Source organism: Nycticebus coucang, chromosome 17, assembly GCF_027406575.1.
Source record: "Nycticebus coucang isolate mNycCou1 chromosome 17, mNycCou1.pri, whole genome shotgun sequence".
Classification (NCBI taxonomy): Eukaryota; Metazoa; Chordata; class Mammalia; order Primates; family Lorisidae; genus Nycticebus; species Nycticebus coucang.
Genome location: NC_069796.1, coordinates 14,913,970 through 14,937,383, shown reverse-complemented (window position 1 = coordinate 14,937,383; position 23,414 = coordinate 14,913,970). Strand labels below are relative to the sequence as shown.

Sequence of the window (23,414 nt, the reverse complement as noted above, 5' to 3'; positions counted from 1 at the left end):
GGCAGGCTGCTCACGACCCCTCAGGTCTTTTGGGAAGGAAAATCCCCTCTCTTTTCTTCCCCTTCCTGCCTTTGTGTCCCTCTAGCCGTCTCCTGATCCTGTCTACGTCTCAGCGTCCCGAACCACACTGGCGGAGGGGCGCGGGGAAAAGGGCCAAGACGCGCAGTCAAGGTGGGGGAGAGATTGCGCGGAGCCCGCCGCCGGCCACGAGACGCCCGAGAGAACCGGGTCCCCGAAGGCTCAGACCGCCCGGGGAGCCGGGGCGGTGTTCATCGGCCAGGCTGGCTCGCTATCCCCGCCTCCGCTACCTTCTGCTGGTGGCTCTCCGCCTCGCTCCACCCCACAAAGACGGTTGGTACATTCCCACTGACTCCAAAAGCTTAAAAAGGGTCTGGGAGGGTAAACCGCGCAGATTTGGCCCTGATTTGAGTGTGCCCGGGTCTCTTCCCAAGGGTTTCCTTGCGTTTCAGCACACCGGGCGTGTGTGCGCGTGTGGCTGTCTAGCGGGCAGCTAGGCCCCTTCGCCCCAGCTCCGCGCTCGCTCAGCTCCCGCACCGCAGCCCAGCAGCGAGACGCGCGCGCCGCCAGCTCCGCGCGGGATGGAGCAGACCGAGGTGCTGAAGCCACGGACCCTGGCTGATCTGATCCGCATCCTGCACCAGCTCTTCGCAGGAGATGAAATCAATGTAGAGGAGGTGCAAGCCGTCATGGAAGCCTACGAGAGCGACCCGGCCGAGTGGGCAGTGTACGCCAAGTTCGATCAATACAGGTGAGCGCGCTCTACCCTTCGGGCCAAGCGATGCCCACTCTCCTGATGAGAGGAGGGGCGGGAGTGGCGGTCCCCGGCCGCGCTGCGCCCGCCGAGCCCCCTCCCATCGCCCGCTTGCCCCATACTGGCAGGCCACCGGGCTGGCGCCGCGCGCTTTGTGCTGTGCGGCCGCGGCCCGGGCGGGAGGTGGCTCCTTCTGAGCCGGGCCCCTGGCCGGAGACTGGAACTGGCGCCAGAAAGGGAGGCTGCGGGCGCCTGCGAGGCTTTCTGTCCTCTTTTCGCCAGCAAACCCGTCCACTTCCAGACCACCACTCCTGCCCCCGGCCTCGGGAGCAATGCCCTCTCTTCCTGAGCCAGCGTCAACCGCGGAGACCGAGGTGCGGGCAGACCCGCCCTCGGATTCTGAGCTGCTTACTAAGTAAGCACCCTCCTCCGGGACTAGCGGAGGGTGCTCCCGGGAGAGAGCTGCATTAGCCATCAGGAGAGAGGAGATGGAGCAGGACATGGTTCCCACGTCGGTCCTCCATCACTAGGCCTTCGGTCACCTGCAGCCAGGCACCTTCCTGCAGACGTTTTTACTCACGTAGAATAGAGCTTGGGATAAGTGCGTTGCAACTTTCGATTTCTGCTGTCCCCTCTCCCAAACTAGTTTAACCTTCCCGACTGTGGGTTCATTCGATTCAATTGTGAGGTTCGCTAGTTAAACTCACGACCGCTGCTATTTGAGCCCCCAAATGACCTGACTTCTCTTCTCCGTGGTTCTGAGTGTCTGGAGTAAGCGTATGTATAATGAAATGAAGACCCCTGCTTCCCAGACCTGTTTGAGTGACATGTCCTGGTGGCTGGCTTTTTTGCAACCCCAGTTTGGTGATTTAAGTAAAAAGGAATCTCTCTGCCAATCTTCTGAGACCAGAGGTAAGAATTCCCAGAAAGGCGAGAGGTTCGCTTTTTCCGAAGGGCAGCCAGCTATTTAGTCCTTACGGCTTGTTGGCTTGACGTTTGAGAAAGCCTGATAGCTGAAAGAAAAGAATAAGGGAAAAAATTGTGTTTATTGGGAGCAGTTTCTATCACTCACCTCTTAACACTGAGGATTTTGGTAAAGTTTGGTTGGCAAGGGCAGTTTCAACTGTATCTTAGCATTCGAAATAGAAAATCTGAAGCCCTTTTAGGATTCATTTTCATTTGCAAGTAGCTTTAGGGAATTCTTTTAGTTCCTATCAACTCAGTTCATGGTAAAAACCCTTCTGTAGCTGTCAATAAAGCTGCCAGAGAGTTAGTTTTTAATTTTTCTGCATTGGCTACAGGTAATTGAGGGCATTTATGGGCCAGGTCCTGTTCCAGTCATTGTACACGGAGGGGTTAGGTACCATTCTTGTCTCTATTTTATCGGTGAGGTATAGTAAAGAGCTTACATCACCTGCTCAGTGTCTTCCTTCTATCAACTAAGAGCTTTAGGGTTCAAATTAGCATTATTGTTCCAGAGCCTACACTCTAAACCACTACTAAATTTCCTCTAGACATACGACATCCTAATAGTATTTTTCTGGCTAGATAAATTTATTGGACACCTGAAATTGTTTAAGCAGGATGGGCTATTAAATTTTAATAGCTCTTAAATAGCTCTTAAATTTTAGAACAGGGGTATTTCCAAGTGCCTTAAATTTGTCTTCACTGACAAACTATAAACCTTTTAAAATGCATTCAATTGGATTGATTGGTCTTTTGGTAGTTTTATGAGGCACAGCTCACCAAGATAAAGAGTATAGTTCTCTGAGTGGCAGTTAGGGAGGAGGGAGAAGGAAAGCAGAAGTCAATTCTATAGTATTTTTGCAAAGAATAAGTGCCCAGTGCTGGGAAAGATTCTGATCTCTCACCCTTGGGAGGGCCAGTATAGAAGAACCAAGACAGAATATATTCTAGTGTGGGCTAGCCAATAATTTTCTGGAAGAAGCCCCAGTGAAGCAGGACGGAAGCTAGTATATTGTGAATTTAAGGTTGTGTGCACAGCCCCTTGCTAGGTTATAAGGATCTCCAAAGTCTGGAAGACTGACAGCTAAAAAATCACTAAGTAAGCAACTATCCGGAGGATCAAGCTGTGCACCAACCTGGAGGAGAGAAGGGAAAGAGGACAGAAGGGGAGGCAGGCATAAGTAAACTGACGACCAAGGAGCAAGCACTACAAACAAACTGGAGGAAAGGCCCCTTTCTTGAAAATAGGCGGTCTAAATGAATGACTTAATTGTCAAGCTTGCCAGTAGTACCCCTCCTTGGTTATGGTAGGGCTTTTTTTTTTTTTTTTTGGTGCTCTGTGTGTGTGTTTTCCCCAAACACTTATTTCTCCTAATTGTACTGGTTTACAATATTCTTTACGTCCCTAATGTAGTCTCTTCTGTTCTGGTACAGAACGTCAACCTGATCCCTATTTGTGGAGGGCTTTTCATCGTGAGTGCTTTTGAATGTGGTTCCCTTCTGTGCTTTAGTAAAACTAGAGAGTATTCTAGAACAGCTATTTAATGAAACCTTGGTCCTCAAGTCCTAGGGGGGGAAAAAAAAAAAAAACAACCTTCTTGCCTGGAGCATAAATTATGTACTTTGCAAATACTTTGGGTATTTGCTGGAGGCTGTCACTCTGAGAAACAGGAAAGTTGCTTTTTTTTCTCTGTTATCTTTCCTGTCTGGTATTTTAAAACTAAGTAGCTATCTGTGAATGCAGAGATTCAAAAAAATAGAAATGCCAGGGCCAGGAGTGAGCCTGTAATCCTAGCACTCTGGGAGGCCAAGGCGGGTGGATTGCCTGAGCTCCCAGGTTCTGAACAGCGCAAAGCCCAGCTACTTTTAGAGACAAGCTCTCTGGCTCAGGCTGGTCTCGAACCTGTGAGTCAAGCAATCTACCTGTGAGTCAAGCAATCTACCTGCCTTGACCTCCCAGAGAGTGAGAATTAAAAGCGTAAGCCACCAAGCTTGGCCTGAAAAAAAATATTTTTTATTTGCACTGGATTTTTAATTAGAAAGCCACGTTCAGAGTTGTTTAGAGATGGAAATACTAACATTTGTGAGTGTATGGTACTTTGTGACACACTTATTATTGCCTCTGCTTATTTTAGCAATCACATTCAAACTTCTGAATACATTTCCTTTTTTAGGTATACCAGAAATCTTGTGGACCAAGGAAATGGAAAATTTAATCTGATGCTTTTATGTTGGGGTGAAGGACATGGCAGGTAATACAACTGTTCATGCATAAATATTTATCAGAGCATGTTTTCTAGCAGATGAAGGGCACAGTGCCAGCTACCCACAAGTCTCACAGGTACTAACAGATCTCATTTTCTAATTATTATTATTTTGTTTTGATACAATCTCACTCTATATGCCCTGGATAGAGTGTCATGGCATCATCATAGCTCACAGCAACCTCAAACTCCTGGGCTCAAGTGATCCTCCTGCCTCAATTTTTTTGTTTTTAGGGTCTCACTCTTGCTCACGCTGGTCTCAAACTCCTGAGCTCAAGCATTCCACCCTCCTCAGCCTCCCAGAGTGCTAGAATTGCTGGTGTGAGCCCCATGCCCTGCTTATTTTGAAATTATTCACAATATCCCCAATCCTAACAAAATGCTCAGGGAAATTAATATAGGGGGTTCGAGCATACACCAGGCATATTAAAACCAGTCTCCCAAATGAGTACTAAATCAAAGTGGTTAAGTGACCATTTTCACCTCTTTCTTTGTCTTCTATGGAGTCAAACTTTATATGGAATTGTGCTTATACTTGATCTTTAAGGTATATAAACCATTGTGGGAACAAAGACCAAAGAGATTGGGAGCTAGAAAAACATCGCACAAATTCAGAAAATGTCTATTTTAAGTTAATTCTAGATAATTTATTTTAACCTAGAAGGCAACTTAAACTAATACCAATTCTTTGAAACTTGGTTCCTTAACTTGGCTTCAGTTTGTACATTTGTCCATCTTATCACCAACTAAGTATTGTTAAAAAGAACAGGTTCTTCTCAGCCTTTTGAGAATGGTAAAAACAACAATCCAGACCGATTTGTTTTTAAATGGGAAAAAGGAAACATAAATATACAAGGCTTTAGAAAGCTAGGGCTATTGAGTTCATTTCTTCACTTATATCGAATACAGTTGTTTCTATTCTATCCTGGTATTTTTGTAAAGCAAATTATGTCAGGGGTAGGACTAGGCTCTAATTATGGATTTAGGAAACAAGGTATTATGGGGCACACTTAGGTTAATAAAATTCAACATAGTGCTTGCAGAGGTGGCTCTTGCCTATAATCCTACCATTCTGGGAGGCGGAGTCTGGTGGATCACCTGAGCTCAAGAGTTTGAGACTAGCCAGAGCCAAAAGTGAGACCCCACCTGTATAAAATAGAAAAACTATCCAGGCAGCTATTGTCCCAGCTACTTAGGAGGTTGAGGCAAAGGGATCGCTTAAGCCCAAGAGTTTGAGGTTGCTGTAAGCTATGACCTCACAGTACTTTAGCTAGTTCCCAGAGTGAGACTCTGTCTCAAAAAAATAAATAAATAAGAATTCAACATAGGAAATACTAAAAATGTATACAGATTCATATATATATATATATATATTTTTTTTTTTTTTTTTTTTAAGACAAGCTGTCAGCCTGGGGTAGAGTGCTGTGGCATCACAGCTCACAGCAACCTCCAGCTCTTGGGCTTAGCTGATTCTCTTGCCTCAGTCTCCCAAATAGCTGGGACTACAGGCATCTGCCACAATGCCCGGCAATTTTTCTTTTTGTTTGCAGTTTGACTAGGGCCGGGTTCGAACCCACCACCCTCGGTATATGGGGCCCGTGCTCTACTCACTGAGCCATAGGCGCCGCCCGGATTCATATATTTTAATCAACCGTAGAGCTACTACTACTTCATATGCTTAAATAATGTTTATAGCTAGGCACAGTGGCTCACACCTGTCATCCAGCACTTTTGGAGGTCAAAATGGGAGAAATGCGTGAGCCCAGGAATTAGAGGCTATAGTGAGCTATGATCATGCCATTGTTCTTCAGTCTGGGTGGCAGAGCTAGACACTGTGTATAAAATATATATCTACATATATGCACACACACTATTTAAGATTACATCAGTGAATTCTTTCCTAAGGGAAAGAAACATTAAATGTTAAGTGATCTTCTCAGTGTGGTACCATTATTATAGATGATTATCCTTTCAAAAATTTCGCCAGTATACTTTCATAATCAAGTTCTGGTCTAGCTTGAGTTATTAAAAGCTATATTTTGGGGAAGGTAAAATGTTGTTTTGTGGTTCTGTTATCAAAGTAATATTACAACAAGGTTATAAAAACCCTGTTTTTTATTAGGGGTAGGCATCAAAACAGTACCCTTTATGTGAACTGATATGAACATTGTTGAATTACAAATTGATGACACTTTTTAAATCCAGCAAAAATGGATTTTGGCCTGGGAGATGTCCTTTTAACAGTGTGCAGGGGTCAGCTCTGGCATGACCGCCCCTGTTGGTCTGGGTACTAGACCATCTACTGAGTTCCTCCGTCATTCTGTGTTTATATAGCAGTATTCATGACCACACCGACTCCCACTGCTTTCTGAAGATGCTACAGGGAAATCTAAAGGAGACGCTATTTGCCTGGCCTGACAAAAAGTCCAATGAGATGATCAAGAAGTCTGAAAGAGTCTTGAGGGACAACCAGTGTGCCTACATCAATGGTAACATCTTATCCTTTTTCTAAGGGCAAGTGGGAAAAACCATGAATTCTCTTATCTTAGTATTGGCTGCTTACATGTGGGCAGTAGATCTAGATCATGGAATCCTGATTAAAAATACTTGGGAAATGGCCTAGACACAGTGGGTTTTGCTTTTTAAGGCCTTGCATGACTTATTAAAAACATATGTATACAGATTAGTGTCCATGGAAAAGTCATTTGCCTGCCAAGACTGGAGACAGTTAAAATCAACTTATGTAAGTAGAATCTTTCACCGAAAGATATCAAGTTGGAAACATGAGTCTTATGTTAGAAAATATATGTTCTGGAAGTGATTAAGAATGCTAGCTAGTCCCCATTTTTCTAAAATGCCTACACCAAACCTAAAAGTGTCCTTATGGGAAATTCTGCAAAACACATTATGGGGCAGTGACTTATAGATATCTTATGAAGAATTCATTCATTTTCCCAAGACGGGGATTAACTTCTGTATTCCTAAAAGAAACAGTAACTTCTCAAAAAGCTCATTAAAACTTGTATGAGACTGGCTCTGCACCCGTAGCACAGTGGTTATGGCGCCGGTGCATGTACCAAAGCTGGCAGATTTAAACCCAGCCTGGGCCAGGTAAACAACCATGACAACTGCAACAAAAAATAGTTGGGTGTTGTGGGGGGTGTTTGTAGTCTCAGCTACTTGGGAGGCTGAGGCAAGAGAATCACTTAAGCCTAAGAGTTTGAGGTTGCTGTGAGCTGTAATGCCATAGCACTCTACTGTGGGTGATATACTGAGACTTTGTCTCTTAAAAAAAAAAAAAATTTGTATGAGACAGATAATCTTTTTTTTTTTCTGAGACAAAGTCTTACTTTGTCACCCTTGGTAGAGTGGCATGGCATCACAGCAACCTCAAACTCCTGGGGCTTAAGCTATCTTCTTGCCTCAGTCTCCCAAGTAGCTGGAACTACAGGCGCCCACCACAACGCCCAGCTGTTTTTTTTAGAGATGAAGTCTTGCTCTGGCTCATGCTGGTCTTGAACCTGTGAGCTCAGGGCAATCCACTTGCCTCGGCTTCCCAAGTGCTGAGATTAAAGGCATGAGCCACCGCGCCTGGCCAAAACAGATAATCTTTTATTCCTGTTTATAAGTGAGGTTACCAATGTACAGAAAAATTAAATAACTTGCCCAAGAGCTGGGCGCAGTGGCTCACTCCTGTAATCCTAGCCCTCTGGAGGCCCAGGCGGGTTGATTGCTTGAGCTCAGGAATTCGAGACCAGCCTAAGCAAAAACAAGACCCTATCTCTACTAAAAACAGAAAAACTGAGGCAAGAGGATCGCTTGAGCCCAAGTTGGAGGTTGCTGTGAGCTATGACACCACATCACTCTACCCAGGGCGACAGCTTGAGAACTCTGTCTCAAAAAAGAAGAATAATAACAATAATAATAATAATAACTTGCCCAAGGTCACTCAGCTTTTAAATGGCAGCCAGGATTTAAACCTAAGCAATTTAATTCCAAAACCCATGCTATCCCACTTACAAAATATTATAGAGATCTATTTTATTTTATTTTTTGGCACACTATGGGGGCAGAAGTAGCCCCTCAGCTCCAGCAAGATTGCCCTGACTTTTCCATAGAAGTTGGAAATTCTATTTTTTATGTGGAATTTTGCCAATCAATAAAATATTAGGTGGGATGTTCTAAATATTTCTGTACACTAATCACCTGAACAATGTAAAGCTGCAATTTTAAAGTCCTGATGTTTACAGATGCAGAAGTGGAGCTGAGAGGGAGGGGGAGGGGTATTTCAAGTACAAGGAAGAAGGTTAGTGAAGGCACAGTCATAGAAACTGTTAAGGAATTGCAAGGAAGGAAGATGAATGGGTTTGAACAAGGGGGCAGCAGGAGGGTAAAGTGAGATCATGGCCTGGGTGTAGCAGCCCGTATAGCCTATGGCGAGGAGGAGTGAGAGTTAGAAGAAATACCTGTATAGCTCAATAATGGAACACCTTGGTGGAAAGGGCGTGGAGAGGGATTTATCTCTCCTAACAAGCACAAGAGCTCGCGAGATGAGAGCCGTGGTGAATTGACAGTCTCTTCACCCATGGTGTCGAGAGGCACGAGATCAGCCTTATATTAGGCTGGAGGAGAAGGCAGTCGGGAGCGTGTGCATTCTATCATGGACTCACTTACTCTGTCTCCTCTCCTGCCTGCAGAACGCCAGCACGGCACCTCTCTGCTGAAGATTACAAAGCTCTGCTAAAGACTAGAATCTATCTTTCTAAGAAGACTGCTTTACTCTCTCTCTCTCTCCAGCTAAAGTAGATAGTCCTCATGCACCTAACAGACCTGAGCAAGGTAACTTAGCGGTCCGCGTCCAGATCCTAGTTAAGCCGGGCCTGAGACCTGGCCAGTCCTGGGCCCTGACAAGTAGTGTCACGAATGAGATGTGACAACTGGGCCTCAAAGACCAGCTTAAAGTAAGGGCCTTTCATTGGTCAGTATTGCACTGGGAATATATTGATTAGGTAGAGGTGTGCAACGCAGGTTGAAGGAGAGAAGAGAAATGGGGCAAGAAGGCCAAGTTTCCTGTTGTAATGGGTGTAAGAGCAGCCTGAACCTAACTGCCCTCCATAAAATGTCACTGAGAAAAGTCTAGTATTACTGTGACAGAGGGTACACCATAAAGAAAAGGAGACAAAGATACAAATATAATAATAATACTAGAAATGTTAACAATACGGGCTTCTCTAAAGGATGGGTGATTTGTCACTGCTTGCAGGAGTGTCTAGCACACATGGAATGGTGTACATGCCTGCAATGGTAAACATTGATTCAAAATTTTGTTTAAGCCTAGTGTAATGAGAAAGCAATAAGCCATAGGATTGAGGAGTTTGCAGGTCTGAGAATCAAGCCCCATTTTTAGAAATAAGGAAAACCAAAGATCCTAGAAGTTGTGACTTGTTGAAAGGTAACCTAGCCAGTCACTCTGGAAGTAACCTAGATCTTCTGTTATTCATTATGAACTTAGACTAGATCGTGAAAAAGAAAGCATGAAGCCACACTGAGTGCCTACATGAACTGCACTGAACGCCTTCCTTGATCCCTCAAATGCTCTTCTAACTCTGAGTTTCTCTCAGTTTATTTCTTGAAAATTGAACAGATTGTCCTTTTTAAAAAATCTTCTGGAAGACATCTCTCACAGGCCTTGTGACTGCTTCAGTACAGACTCAATGACCTCAATCTCCAGACCCAGGCTTGGCTGTGACCTTGAGATTCACTTCCTTCCCTTTGCTCTTTCTCTGGCTGGACCCTGTCTCATGACCTCCTGTTTTCTTCATGCCTTTGTTTTGGTGGGACTTGTCATCCAAGGGCTCTATGAGAAAGATTAATGAAAGATAAATTTTTGAGTCCTCATATATCTAAAAATCTCTGTATTCAGTTCTCAAACTTAAACAAATGATAATTTGCCTAGGTATGGATTATGACCTGGCAAGCATCTTCCCTCAGATCTATGAAGGTAATCTCTTTGTCTTTTAGTTTCCAGTGTTTTTGTCAAAAGCCTGGTGCCATTCTGATTCTTAAATCTTTCTATGAAACCCATTTTTTTTCTTTCTAGAAACTTTCGGGATCTTCTCTTTTGGTGCCTTCTCTCTGTCCCCAGTATCTGAAATTTACAGTGATCTGTCTTGTTTGATTACTCTTTCACTGTGCTGGGTAATCAGTGGGTTCTTCCAATCCAGAAATTCATCCTTCAACTCAAGAAAATATTCTCAGGTTATTTCTTTGGTTTTCTTTTAGCTCCATTTCTGAGTTCCTCCTGAACTTTTTTTTTGTTTTTTTTTTTGAGACAGAGTCTCAAGCTATAGCCCTGGGTACAGTGCTGTGGCATCACAGCTCACAGCAACTTCAAACTCTTGGGCTTAAGCAATTCTCTTGCCTCAGCCTCCCAAGTAGCTGGGACTACAGCGCCTGCCACAATGCCTGGCTATACTCTTCGATTTTTATAATATGAAACACCAAGTTCCACTATGTTTTACAACTCTTTTAATTATGAAATGTGTCATAGAAAATATACTGGCTACCTTTGTACGTACAGACTAGATTTTTTTTTTCTTTTGAGGCAGTGTGTCACTATGTCACCCTTGGTAGAGTGCTGTGGCATCATAGCTCACAGCAACCTTAAACTCTTGGGCTTAAGAGATTCTCTTGCCTCAGTCTCCCAAGTAGCTGGGACTACAGGCGCCAGCCACAACACCCAGCTATTTTTGGTTGTACTTGTCATTGTTGTTTGGCAGGCCCAGGCTGGATTCAAACCTGCCAGCTCCAGTGTATGTGGCTGACACCCTAGCCACTGAGCTACAGGTGCCAAGCCTTGAACTATTTTTTTTTATTTATTTTTTCTTTCTTCCATATTGCTCCTCTAGCCTTTTGTCCTTTGATTCTTCCTTAGCTTGTTCTGTGAACCCTTTTATTCAATTTTTTTATTGTTAAATCATAGCTGTGTACATTAGTGAAATCAAGGGGTACAATGTGCTGGTTTCATATACAATCTGAGATATTCTCATCAAACTATTCAACGTAGACTTCATGGCATTTTCTTAGTTATTGTATGTAGACATTTGTATTCTGCATTTAGTAAGTTTCGCCTGTACCCATTCTAAGATGCACCATAGGTGTGGCCCCACCCATTACCCTCCCTCCACTGTATCCTCCCCCCTCCCTTCCCCTTCCTTGGCCCTTTCCTCATAGTCTAGTGCTATAGTTGGGTTATAGACTTCATGTGAAAGCTATAATTTAGCTTCATAGTAGGGCTGAGTACATTGGATACTTTTTCTTCCATTCCTGAGATACTTTCCTAAGAAGAATATGTTTCAGCTCCATCCATGTAAACATGAAAGAGGTAAAGTCTCCATCTTTCTTTAAGGCTGCATAATATTCCGTGGTATACAAGTACCACAGTTTGCTAGTCCATTCGTGGGTCGATGGGCGCTTGGGCTTCTTCCATGACTTAGCAATTATGAATTGGGCTGCAATAAACATTCTGGTACAGATGTCTTTGTTATATTGTGATTTTTGGTCTTCTGGGTATAAACCTAGTAAAGGAATTATAGGATCGAATGGCAGGTCTATTTTTAGGTCTCTAAGTATTCTCCAAACATCCTTCCAGAAGGAACGTATTAGTGTGCATTCCCACCAGCAGTGTAGAAGTGTTCCCTTTTCTCCACATCCACACCAACATCTCTGGTTTTGGGATTTTATTATGTGGGCTACTCTTACTGGGGTTAGGTGATATCTCAAAGTAGTTTTGATTTGCATTTCTCTGAGGATTAAGGATGATGAGCTTTTTTTCATATGTCTGTAGATCGTGCATCTGTCTTCTTTAGAGAAGTTTCTCTTCAAGTCCCTTGCCCACCCTGAGATGGGATCACTTGTTCTTTTCTTGCTAATACGTTTGAGTTCTCTGTGGATTCTGGTTATTAGACCTTTATCAGAGGTATAACCTGCAAATATTTTCTCCCATTCTGAGGGCTTTCTGCTTGCTTTACTTACTATGTTCTTGGCTGTGCAGAAGCTTTTTAGTTTGATCAGGTCCCAGTAGTGTATTTTTGACACTGCTTCAATTGCCTGGGGAGTCCTCCTCATAAAATATTCACCCAGGCGGAGTCCTTCAAGAGTTTTCCCTGCACTTTCTTCAAGTATTTTTATAGTTTCATGTCTTAAGTTTAAATCTTTAATCCAGTGAGAGTCTATCTTAGTTAATGGTGAAAGGTGTGGGTCCAGTTTCAATCGTCTGCAGGTCGCCAGCCCATTCACCCAGCACCATGTGTTAAATAGGGAATCTTTTCCGCACTGAATGTTTTTAATTGGCTTGTCAAAGATCAAATAACAGTAAGTAGCTGGATTCATTTCTTGGTTCTCTATTCTGTTCTAGACATCTACTTCTATGTTTTTGTGCCAATAAAATGCTGTTTTGATCTATCAATTTATAGTACAGTCTCAGGTCTGGTAGCGTGATTCCTCCTGCTGTCTTTTTATTGCTGAGTAATGTTTTGGCTATTTGAGGTTTTTTCTGATTCCATATAAAATGAAGTATTCTTTTTTCAAGATCTTTAAAATATGACAATGGAGCTTTAATAGGAATTGCATTAAAATTATATATTGCTTTGGGTAGTATAGACATTTTAACAATGTTGATTCTTCCCAGCCATGAGCATGGTATATTTTTCCATTTCTTAACATCTTCAGCTATTTTTTCCCCTAAAGTTTCATAGTTCTCTTTGCAGAGATCTTTCACGTTCTTTGTTAGGTATAGTCCCAAATATTTCATCTTCTTTGGCACTACTGTGAAAGGACTAGAGTCCTTGACTGTTTTTTCAGCTTGGTTATTGTTGGTATATATAAAGGCTACAGATTTATGGGTGTTTATTTTGTAGCCTGAGACATTGCTGTATTCTTTGATCACTTCTAAAAGTTTTGTAGTAGAATCCCTAGTGTTTTCCAGATATACGATCATGTCATCTGCAAAGAGTGAAAGTTTGATCTCTTCTGACCCTATGTGGATACCCTTGATCGCCTTTTCTTCCCTAATTGCAATGGCTAAAACTTCCATTACAATGTTAAAGAGCAATGGAGACAATGGGCAACCTTGCCTGGTTCCTGATCTAAGTGGAAATGATTTCAATTTAACTCCATTCAATACGATATTGGCTGTGGGTTTGGTGTAGATGGCCTCTATTAGTTTAAGAAATGTCCCTTCTATACCAGTTTTCTTACATGTTCTGATCATGAAGGGATGCTGGATATTGTCAAAAGCTTTTTCGGCATCAATTGAAAGAATCATCTGGTCCTTATTTTTTAGTTTTTTTATGTGCTGAATTACATTTATAGATTTACATATATTGAACCAGCCTTGAGACCCTGGGATAAATCCCACTTGGTCATGCTGTATAATTTTTTTGGTGTTGTTGGATTCTGTTTGTTAGGATCTTATTGAGTATTTTAGCATCAATATTCATTAGTGATATTGGTCTATAATTTTCTTTTCTTGTCGGGTCTTTCTCTGGTTTGGGGATCAAGGTGATGTTTGCTTTGTAGAATGTGTTGGGTAATATTCCTTCTTTTTCTATATGTTGGAAAAGGTTTAGTAATATAGGTACTAGTTCTTCTTAAAGGTTTGGTAGAATTCTGACGTAAAGCCATCTGGTCCTGGGCTTTTCTTTTTAGGGAGATTTTGTATAGTTGATGCTATTTCAGAACTTGATATAGGCCTGCTCAACATTTCCACTTCATTCTGGCTAAGTCTTGGTAGGTGGCGTACTTCCAGGTTTTGGTCGATTTCTTTGAGATTTTCATATTTCTGAGAGTAGAGTTTCTTGTAGTATTTGTTAAGGATTTTATGAATTTCTGAGGGGTCTGTTGTTATTTCATCATTACCATTTCTGATTGATGAAATTAGAGATTTTACTCTTTTTTTCCTGGTTAAGTTGGCCAAAAGTTTATCTATTTTATTGATCTTTTCAAAAAACCAACTTTTGGATTTATTGATCTGTTGTATAATTCTTTTGTTTTCAATTTCATTTAATTCTGCTCTGATTTTGGTTATTTCTTTTCTTTTGCTGGGTTTGGGGTTGGAGTGTTCTTCCTTCTCCAGTTGCTTGAGATGTCCCATTAACTTATTAACTTCCTCTCTTTCCGTTTTCTTGGGGAAGGCTTGCAGTGCTATAAATTTCCCTCTTTGGAGTGCCTTTGCAGTATCCTAGGGGTTCTGGTAATTCATGTCTTGATTGTTGTTTTGTTTCAAAAATTTGGTGATTTCCTTCTTATTCTCGTCTATAACCCATCTATGCTTCAGCATAAGGTTGTTTAGCTTCCACGTTTTTGTATGGGTATGCAGGTTCCTGTTGTTATTGAGTTCAACTTTTATTCCATGGTGGTCTGAGAAGATGCAAGGAATAATTTCTATTTTGTTTAATTTGCCGAGGTTAGATTTGTGGCCTAGGATGTGGTTGATTTTGGAGTATGTTCCGTGGGCTGATGAGAAGAATGTGTATTCAGTTTTGTTGGGATGAAATGTTCTGTAGATGTCTGTTAAGTCCAGATGTTGAATGGTTAAGTTTAAATCTAAAATTTCTTTGCTTAGCTTCTTTTTGGAGGATCTATCCAGCACTGCTAAAGGGGTGTTAAAATCTCCAACTACTATGGAACTGGAGGAAATCAAGTTGCTCATGTCTGTTAGAGTTTCTCTTATAAATTGAGGTGAGTTCTGGTTAGGTGCATAAATATTAATAATTGAGATCTCATCATATTGAGTATTACCTTTGACAAATATGATGTGTCCATCCTTATCCTTCCTTATTTTTGTTGGTTTAAAGCCTATTGCGTCTGCGAATAGGATTGCAATGCCTGCTTTTTTCTGCTTTCCATTTACCTGGAGTATAGATGACCAGCCCTTCACCTTGAGTCTAAATTTGACTTTTAGTGTAAGATGCGATTCTTGTATGCAGCAAATATCTGGCTTGAGTTTTTGTATCCAGTTAGCCAACCTGTGCCTCTTTAGAGGACAATTTAAACCATTCACATTAATTGAGAATATTGATAGGCCTTTCGAGAGTCCAGTGAACATTTTTAATCCTTCTGCAACTGTGGAAGTTGGAATTTGTTCAAAATTTTCTGGGTGGGTTTACTTTTCTGGTAGAGGATTACGCTGGTCTTTATAGAGGATAGGTCTGAGAATATCCTGGAGAGCTGGTTTATTTATGGCAAATTTCTTCAACATGTGAATGTCATTGAAGTATTTAATTTCTCCATCATAAATGAAACTCAGTTTTGCTGGGTACAGGATCCTGGGTTGAAAGTTATTTTGCTTTAGGAGATTAAAAGTCGATGACCATCCTCTTCTAGCTTGAAAGGTTCAGCAGAGAGATCTGCATTTATTCTAATATTTTTGCCCTTGTAGGTGACGGTTTTCTTTTGTCTGGCTGCTTTCAGAATTTTCTCCTTCATATTAACTTTAGTGAAATTGATTATTATGTGTCTGGGGGATGTCTTCTTTGGATTGAGTCGTGCTGGAGTTCTAAAATTGTCTGCTATCTGAATTTCAGAATCTCTTGGCATGTTTGGAAAGTTCTCCTTCATAATCTCATGGAGAAGAGACTCTGTGCCTTGTGAAGCCACTTTGTCACTTTCGGGGATCCCTATAAGAATATTCATTTTCTTCTAATTATCCCAGAGCTCTCTGAGAGAGTGATCTGTTTTTGCTCTCCATTTATCTTCCTCTTTGAGAGTTTGGGTGCGTTAGAAAGCTTTGTCTTCAATGTCAGAAATCCTTTCTTCTGCTTGCTCCATTCTGTTACTGAGAGATTCTACTGTGTTTCTCAGATCTTTGAGGGCTACAACTTCTTGTCTCAATGTGTCAAAATCTTTGGTTTTTTGGTCTTTGAATTTGTTGAATTCTTGAGACATCTTTTGGATTACTGCTTGGAATTCTAATTCAATCTTATTTGCTATCCAGATTCTGGATTCGATTCTGACATCTCAGCTGTTTGTTTGTGCATGGGATCTTGTGCTGTGTCTGCCCCATTGATCCTTGGGAGAGTTGATATACTCTGACTATTCATATTGCCGAAGTTTTTCTGTTGATTTTGCCTCATGATTGTTTTTCACCATTGCCTCTGGCCGTCCTCAAAGTTAGGGAGGTGTTTCTCCAAGATTAGACCCCAGCGGGATCACTCTATTGTTGCTGGATCTTTGTAGGGAATGGCCCTGTGTAGTTCCTCTGGGGCTGCCCCAGCCAGGGAGTTCTGGTTGTGGAAGCAGCTCCGGAGTGTGATACACCCAGATCCAGCAACAGGCAGGAGGTGGTGCACACGGTTCTGGGAGTGCCTGGCGCCCAGTGACTTTGGCACAGAGAGCCCAAGGCTCCAGCAGTCTCTGGCCAGGAGAAGGGCTCTGTGCAGAGGCAGGGAGGGCTCCGGAGAGCATACGGCTACCAGAGTCCCTGGCCAGATGAGCGGGCCGGTGTGGAGGCAGGGAGGGTACAGGAGCAAGGACACAGGGTTGCATGGCTCCTGCAGTTCCTGGCGGGTCGCAGCTTAGGGGTTGTGGCGCAGCTCTAATGGAGGTCCGGACGGCACCAAGCCCAGGAGTTTGAGGTTGCTATGAGCTATGATGCCACAGCACTCTACCCAGGACAACAGCCTGTGGCTCCAGTGTTCCAAAACTGGTCTCACTCTGCCCCTGAGGGTTAAGGCTGTAAGGCAGCTCAGTCCCCGCCTTTAGGCTGCTCAGTCACTAGGTTACTAGCTCTCGCCTGATACTTGCTCTGCCACCCTGAGGGCGGAGCTTGCCGGGGCAGTTCTTTTAGAATGGCTCCCTATGGCCCACAGCCGAACACTATTAGTTCCATCTGGCTCAGCGGCTCAATGTGGGGCCCTAGACAGTGCCGAAAGTTCTCCGCACTCCTGCTCAAGCTCTCCCCAAAGGCAGTTCAACTGAGTGCCAAGTCCAAAAACACCAAAACAGTTCACAGGTTAGGCCTTTCCGGTTTGCAGTCTCACTGCTGCTTATACTTACAGCCGTTGGTGGGGTTAGGTCAATCGGACACATGCAATCACTTGACAGTTTTCCACTGTTTTTGTCCTCCTTTTGGGGTCCAGAAGTCCCTCGCTGACTCCCTGTATCCTCAAAGGAATGATTATAGGCAGATTCCACCAGCCAGAGATGCCTGGAGTCTTATCTCCCCAGACTCACCTTGCCCAGTTGCAGGGAAGCTGTTACTCAGCCACCATCTTGGATTGTCTCCTTATTCAATTTTTTATTTATAAAAGTTCTGTTTATTTTATAGTTCCTTTTATGGTAATTTATCTCTCTGAGGACATTAATGATAGTTTTGTTTGTTTGTTTGTTTAAGCCTTCCCCTGAGTAATCTCTGTTTCAAGTTCTTTTTTTCTGTTTTCTCTGGCCTCTGTTTTGTGCTAGAGGCTTTGCTTAAATTTCTGATGGCCTTGGCTATGTAATAAAATTTAAAAACCAAGGACAAGGCTGTGTCTGTGGCTCAGTGGGTAGGGCGCCAGCCCCATATACCATGGGTGGTGGGTTCAAATTTGCCCCCAGCCAAACTGCAACAAAAAAATAGCTGGGCATTGTGCCAGTTGCCTGTAGTCCCAGCTACTCAGGTGGCTGAGGCAAGAGAATCACCTAAGCCCAGGAGTTGGAGATTGCTGTGAGCTGTGACACCACGGCACTCTACCGGGGGCGATAAAATGAGACTCTGTCTCTACGAGGAAACAAAAAAAGATAAAAACCAAGGACAAAAAAGTTAATAGGTAGCTTTGAACATGTCAGTGGGGCTTATCAACTGGATTTCACCCTATGATAATCTGGCAGAGCCTTTTCCTTGAGGAACACCCAGTGACTATATCTTTATGACTTTTTCTTGAGCCAGATTCTCTGAGAGGCTGCCTCCCATCTCCTAGTGACTAATGCAGGGATTTTAGCATTCAGTATGTAGTTTTGTGTAATTCATCAATTTCTTTAACTTGGTGTCCACGAGTCTAAGTTGATTTGTTATATTCTCACTAGATACCACACCTATTGGGGGAAAAGGGGAGGAAGAGCTGGTGAAAGGGATTTGACACTCTACTTAAACAGGCTTTCAGCGAGCTCTGGTATTTTTTTAGATCCCATTTCACCATCATTTCAGAAGTACCTGGTGTTGCCAATTCCTGAACTCTTTGGAGTTTCAAGATAAGAATCAAGTTATTTCTTAGCTTTCCCCACAGATGGCTTAGGATTAAGCTTTGTCCAGGTAAAGCCATCCATCTGACTTTCAAGCTTACAAATTTTTATTAATGTTTTCTCTTTTTTAATTTTTTTTGTATGTTGATATCTTTTATTTTTTTTACTACAATTAGGGCAAATTTTTAGGAAGGAAGAGTAGCTAATGCATATATGTCATTTGTTACCTTTTAACAGAAGTTCAAGCTGGACACAGTGGCTCTGACCTATGACCCTAGCTACTCAGGAAACTGAGGCAGGAGGATCACTTGAGGCCTGGAGTTCGAGATCAGTCTGGGCAACAAAACAAGACCTCATCTCTAAAAAATAAGAGAAAAAAATTATCTAGGCATGGTGGCTCCAGTCTCTAGTTCCAGCTGCTAGGGAAGCTAAGGTGGAAGGATTACTTGGACCTAGAACTTTGAGATCAACCTGGACAATATAGCAGACCCTATTTCTGAAAATAATAAATAATAAAGTTCAATGTAAAGTAATTTATATTAATACCATGTGTATCACAACTGATTTGTACCTGAGGTGATTAACAAAAATTTTACCTAGAGCTATCACTGGGTTCCTTCACGCATTTTTCTTTTCTGGATATTCTTTAGATTCCATTGGCTTACATCGAGTGGAGAACATCAGCCACACAGAACCTGCTGTGAGCCTTCACCTGTACAGTCCACCTTTTGATACATGCCATGCCTTTGATCAAAGAACGGGGCACAAAAATAAAGTTACCATGACATTCCATAGCAAATTTGGAGTCAGAACTCCATTTGTAAGTATAATTTCTTTCTCCTGGGGGTAAATGCATTGTGAGTTGTCACCATTGCGCTGTAGGCATTGCCTTGTGGTCTGACTATTATTTGAATATCTCAAGTTTTAAATATCTTGAAGAATGAGATGAACCTTAACTCAAGGGAAAGACTGCATATATTTTGTTTTCTTTAACTGTGGAGACTATTTTCAAGTTATTTAAAAAACGTTAAATTAGATGCAAAGAATTATTTATTGAGGAACTTCAAAATGTACGTTCAATCCTAAAAATGTTTTCTCTACATTTACTTGGGAAATAAGAGTGAAAACTATATTATTTTCTGAAAATACTATTGCTATGACTTAACTATTGCTAAGTCTCACTGGCTGAGACAGCCCAAATAAGTTGCATAGTCAGCCTTTGTGAAGCTGAGACCCTGTTTTGAAGGCATGACTAGAGCAACCGTCTGTTGAGTTTGCGAAGTTTCCTTTTTATTTTTGAGTTGTGATGCTATTTAGACCACAAATAACTAAGAATAAACTATATAAAACTATATTCCTCCTGGAGGAGCAAGAATTTCCTCCTAAAAATAATGCAACCAGCTCTCATATGTTATGCCAGTCTTCTACTTCTGGTCCTTTAGAGGAATAGTTTTTCTTTTGTCATCGGAATGTCCAGAAATAGACAACACATGGAAACAGACGAAAACAATCCTCAGGAATCTTATGAAAACAAGCCTTTGAGAGAAAAGCAGGGGCAGAATTTTCAAGTCACTGCCCTGTTTCATTTTCGTCTCCCATATGACCCTAAGACGTGTTCTCAGCAGAGGAACAAAACAGCAAGGCTCCATTGCCAGAGTTGAGTTCTCATGCGCTGCTGGAGAAGCAGGACTACTTAGAACAAGCTAAAAGGTCTTTCATAAAGATTCATACATAGGTTGTTTGATTTTTTTTTTTTTCTCTCTCTCTCTCTTACAGACGACTTCAGGTTCACTGGAGAACAACTAAGGAACACCACATCCTGAGATTTTACTTTGAGTTCCTCTATACATTTGCCTAGGACAGAAACACATTTGCTGTCCAGCAAAACACTTAAGTAAGCCGATACTTAGATGTACTGTCAGGCAGATGCTAATTATAAGGCAGTAAGCAGATAGTGCCCTGAGCTACTGCAGAAGAAAAATCCCATTAAAGGAAAAGGTACTGTGATTTTTTAAGGCCAAAGTTAGCTCTGTCATCAATTAGGGTTTTTATAGCTTTTAGAAACACTTTGGTCTCTAAACTGTAATTAGCAATAAGTGAAAATAAGAAACCACAAAGATCAAATGTCTGCTTTGTTACCTGAAAGATCAAATGTAGTTGTCTTTAATATCCTTTGTGTGTTCTTAATATTTGAAGAGAATTTTTTCAAATCCTTGGATTTTATTTTTTCAATCTTATTTCACAGATTCCTTCTCTAGAATAATAGATAGAGGAACTTAAGGCATTTTGCCATTTGGTAATGAAATGAAGAGCAGAAGATCTAGAATAGTACAGTTCCCAGACCTACAGCAAACCAAACCCATGTCTGTGTCCCATGGTCATGGTCACTGGTTTCGTACTGCTACCCAAACGGCCAGATTTAATAAAACTGGATTTGAACACAAATCAAAGGTTGTCTTTTTTTATTAACATGATTTAAAAAAAACTTACATAAATTATATCTTAGATTTATTTATTTAGTATTTTTATTTATTTATTTATTTATTTATTTTTGAGACAGAGCCTCAAGCTGTCACCCTGGGTAGAGTGCGATGGCATCACAGCTCACAGCAACCTCCAACTCCTGGGCTCAAGCGATTCTCCTGCCTCCGCCTCCCAAGTAGCTGGGACTACAGGCGCCTGCCACAACGCCCGGCTATTTTTTGGTTGCAGCTGTCATTGTTGTTTGGTGGGCCCCGGCTGGATTCGAACCCACCAGCTCAGGTGTATGTGGCTGGTGCCTTAGCCGCTTGAGCCACAGGCGCTGAGCCCATATCTTAAATTTAAATAGGTAAACAAAAGTACTGTGAAAAATGCTTTTATGGGCTCAGCGCCTGTAGCTCAAGGGGCTAAGGCACCAGCCACATACACCAGAGCTGGCGGATTTGAATCCAGCCCAGGCCTGCCAAACAACAATGACAACTGCAACCAAAACATAGCCGGGCGTTGCAGCAGGCGCTTGTAGTCCCAACTACTTTGGAGGCGGAGCCAAGAGAATCGCTTGAGCCCAGGAGTTGTAGGTTGCTGTGACCTGTGATATCACAGCACTCTACCCAGGGTAACAGCTTGAGGCTCTGTCTCAAAAAAAAGAAAAATGCTTTTATGATGTCAGAATATGAGAGGGCTGAAAAATGTATTTGAAAGCAACTTGCCTTTTGGAGCTTCATGTGTGTTGGTTAATTTGTCAGACTTACCAGCCTGAGGGCTTCTGGCTCTTGTGAAGCTCACTGACATGATCAGGGTGATCATGTCTGCCTGAAAATTGTGTATGTATCTGCATGTGTTTAAATGGGAGTTGGTTTTCTTTTTTTTTTTTTTTTTCATTTTTGCATTGTTTTTTTTTTTCCATCTTTTTTTTTTTTTTTTTTTTTTTTTTGTAGAGACAGAGTCTCACTTTATGGCCCTCGGTAGAGTGCTGTGGCATCACACAGCTCACAGCAACCTCCAGCTCCTGGGCTTAAGCGATTCTCTTGCCTCAGCCTCCCGAGTAGCTGGGACTACAGGCGCCCACCACAACGCCCGGCTATTTTTTTTTTTGTTGCAGTTTGGCCGGGGCCGGGTTTGAACCCGCCACCCTCGGTATATGGGGCCGGCACCTTACCGACTGATCCACAGGCGCTGCCCCATCTTTTTTTTTTTTTTTTTATATATATATTTTTTTTTTTTTATTGTTGGGGATTCATTGAGGGTACAATAAGCCAGTTACACTGATTGCAATTGTTAGGTAAAGTCCCTCTTGCAATCATGTCTTGCCCCCATAAAGTGTGACACACACTAAGGGGAGTTGGTTTTCAATACAGGAAAACTAGACATTTCATAGAAGAAGGCAATGATTTCTAGCTTCTTGAAAATTTGAATAATCTAGAACACTTGGTCTGCACTGCACTTTCATTAACATCAGTTAGCTAAGCTGGGGTCTGCCCACAGCTGAGGCCATCCTTTCAATTTGCTGTAGTCCCCAGCCCATTTGGGGACTACAAAGCACACATATGCGTTTCAATTTACTGCTCCTGCTCTATGCAATTTTCTTAAGAATGTCTGTTATAATCTTCCAGTGTATTGTCTCTGGAAACTTAATTAGACAATAAAGTCCTCTGGAAATAGCTTCTATGTAGGTCATCGGTTGTGTTTATATCATCTCAGAATTACTTACATCTCAGCTTCCTCTCATCTGAGGATATTAACACTCACTGAATGCCTACTACGGCTAGGCCTCGTTAAAAGTTGTTTTAACACACTGACAAACTTTGAAAGGCAACCTAAATGAATTAGGAACTGTTTTCTACTTCCAGTCTGACACATTACCACAAGTTTAGTGGCTTAAAGCAATGCAGATTTATTATCCTAAGCTCTGTAATTCAGAGATCTGTTTCATAGTGCTGGAGTCAAGGTGTTGTCAGGGCAGCACTCTTGCCTGTAAATTCTGGGTCGGATTCTGCTTTCCTGTTTGTTCGCAGGTTTTTCCCTCCAGCTTCCCAAGACTGTCAGTGTTCCACCACTGGGAACTCCTCCCTCCATCTTCAAAGCCAGCAATGGCAGGTTTTGTCTCATCTACTTCCCGTTTCTACTCTGAGGGACTTATGGGATTAGATAATGTCTCTGTCTCAAGGTTATAGCCTTAATCACGTCGTGAAGTTTTTATTCTGCTACAGCAGGTAACGTAGTCCTAGGTTCTGGGAATTAGATATGGATGTCTTTGGAAAAGCCATTCTGCATGAGTCTACTGTCTTTCCCCCAAGGAGACATGTCTATCCCATGTGGAAAACAGATTCACATCTGAAGAGCCCTAAAGTCTCATTCCATTACAATACCACCTCAAAAGTCCAAAAATCTTGTCAACATTTTATCTCAACGTTCACATGGGTCCCTGAGGTGTTAGTACACATGTAAGGCAGTGATTGCATCAAAGGCTCAAGTGGATTTTGTAGGATTGAGAAAGAGCGCTGAGGGCTGGGGTCATGCTGGTTGCTAAAGGATGGGATGTAAAGGGAGTAAAGATCTGAGGCCAGAAGAGTGAGGGACATGCAGGTAGAGACAGGTGGCCTGCGTACACAGAGCATACCATCGTGCTCAGTAACTCCCCTCTCACCTGCTGCCTGAGCTTCTGCATTGGCTGTTCCCTCTTCCAGAATGCTTTTCCCAGCTCTTTACAT

The 23,414-nt window shown here is 42.3% G+C and overlaps 1 protein-coding gene across 1 annotated transcript; it reads left to right on the top strand.

Annotated features, from left to right (window-relative positions):
• The first annotated feature begins 364 nt into the window (after positions 1-364).
• On the top strand, positions 365-20,695 carry CDO1 (cysteine dioxygenase type 1). Its single transcript, XM_053566112.1, has 5 exons — positions 365-769; positions 3,913-3,990; positions 6,337-6,491; positions 18,873-19,042; positions 19,999-20,695. The coding sequence occupies exons 1-5, from the start codon at positions 600-602 to the stop codon at positions 20,026-20,028; spliced, it is 603 nt and encodes a 200-aa protein (XP_053422087.1). The 5' UTR covers positions 365-599; the 3' UTR covers positions 20,029-20,695.
• Positions 20,696-23,414: the final 2,719 nt, after the last annotated feature.

Coding starts and splice junctions, on each gene's coding strand:
- CDO1 (XM_053566112.1), top strand. CDS start 600: ATGGAGCAGACCGAGGTGCTGAAGCCACGGACCCTGGCTGATCTGATC. Junction 770..3,912: donor GCCAAGTTCGATCAATACAG/GTGAGCGCGCTC, acceptor TTCCTTTTTTAG/GTATACCAGAAATCTTGTGG. Junction 6,492..18,872: donor CCAGTGTGCCTACATCAATG/GTAACATCTTAT, acceptor GATATTCTTTAG/ATTCCATTGGCTTACATCGA.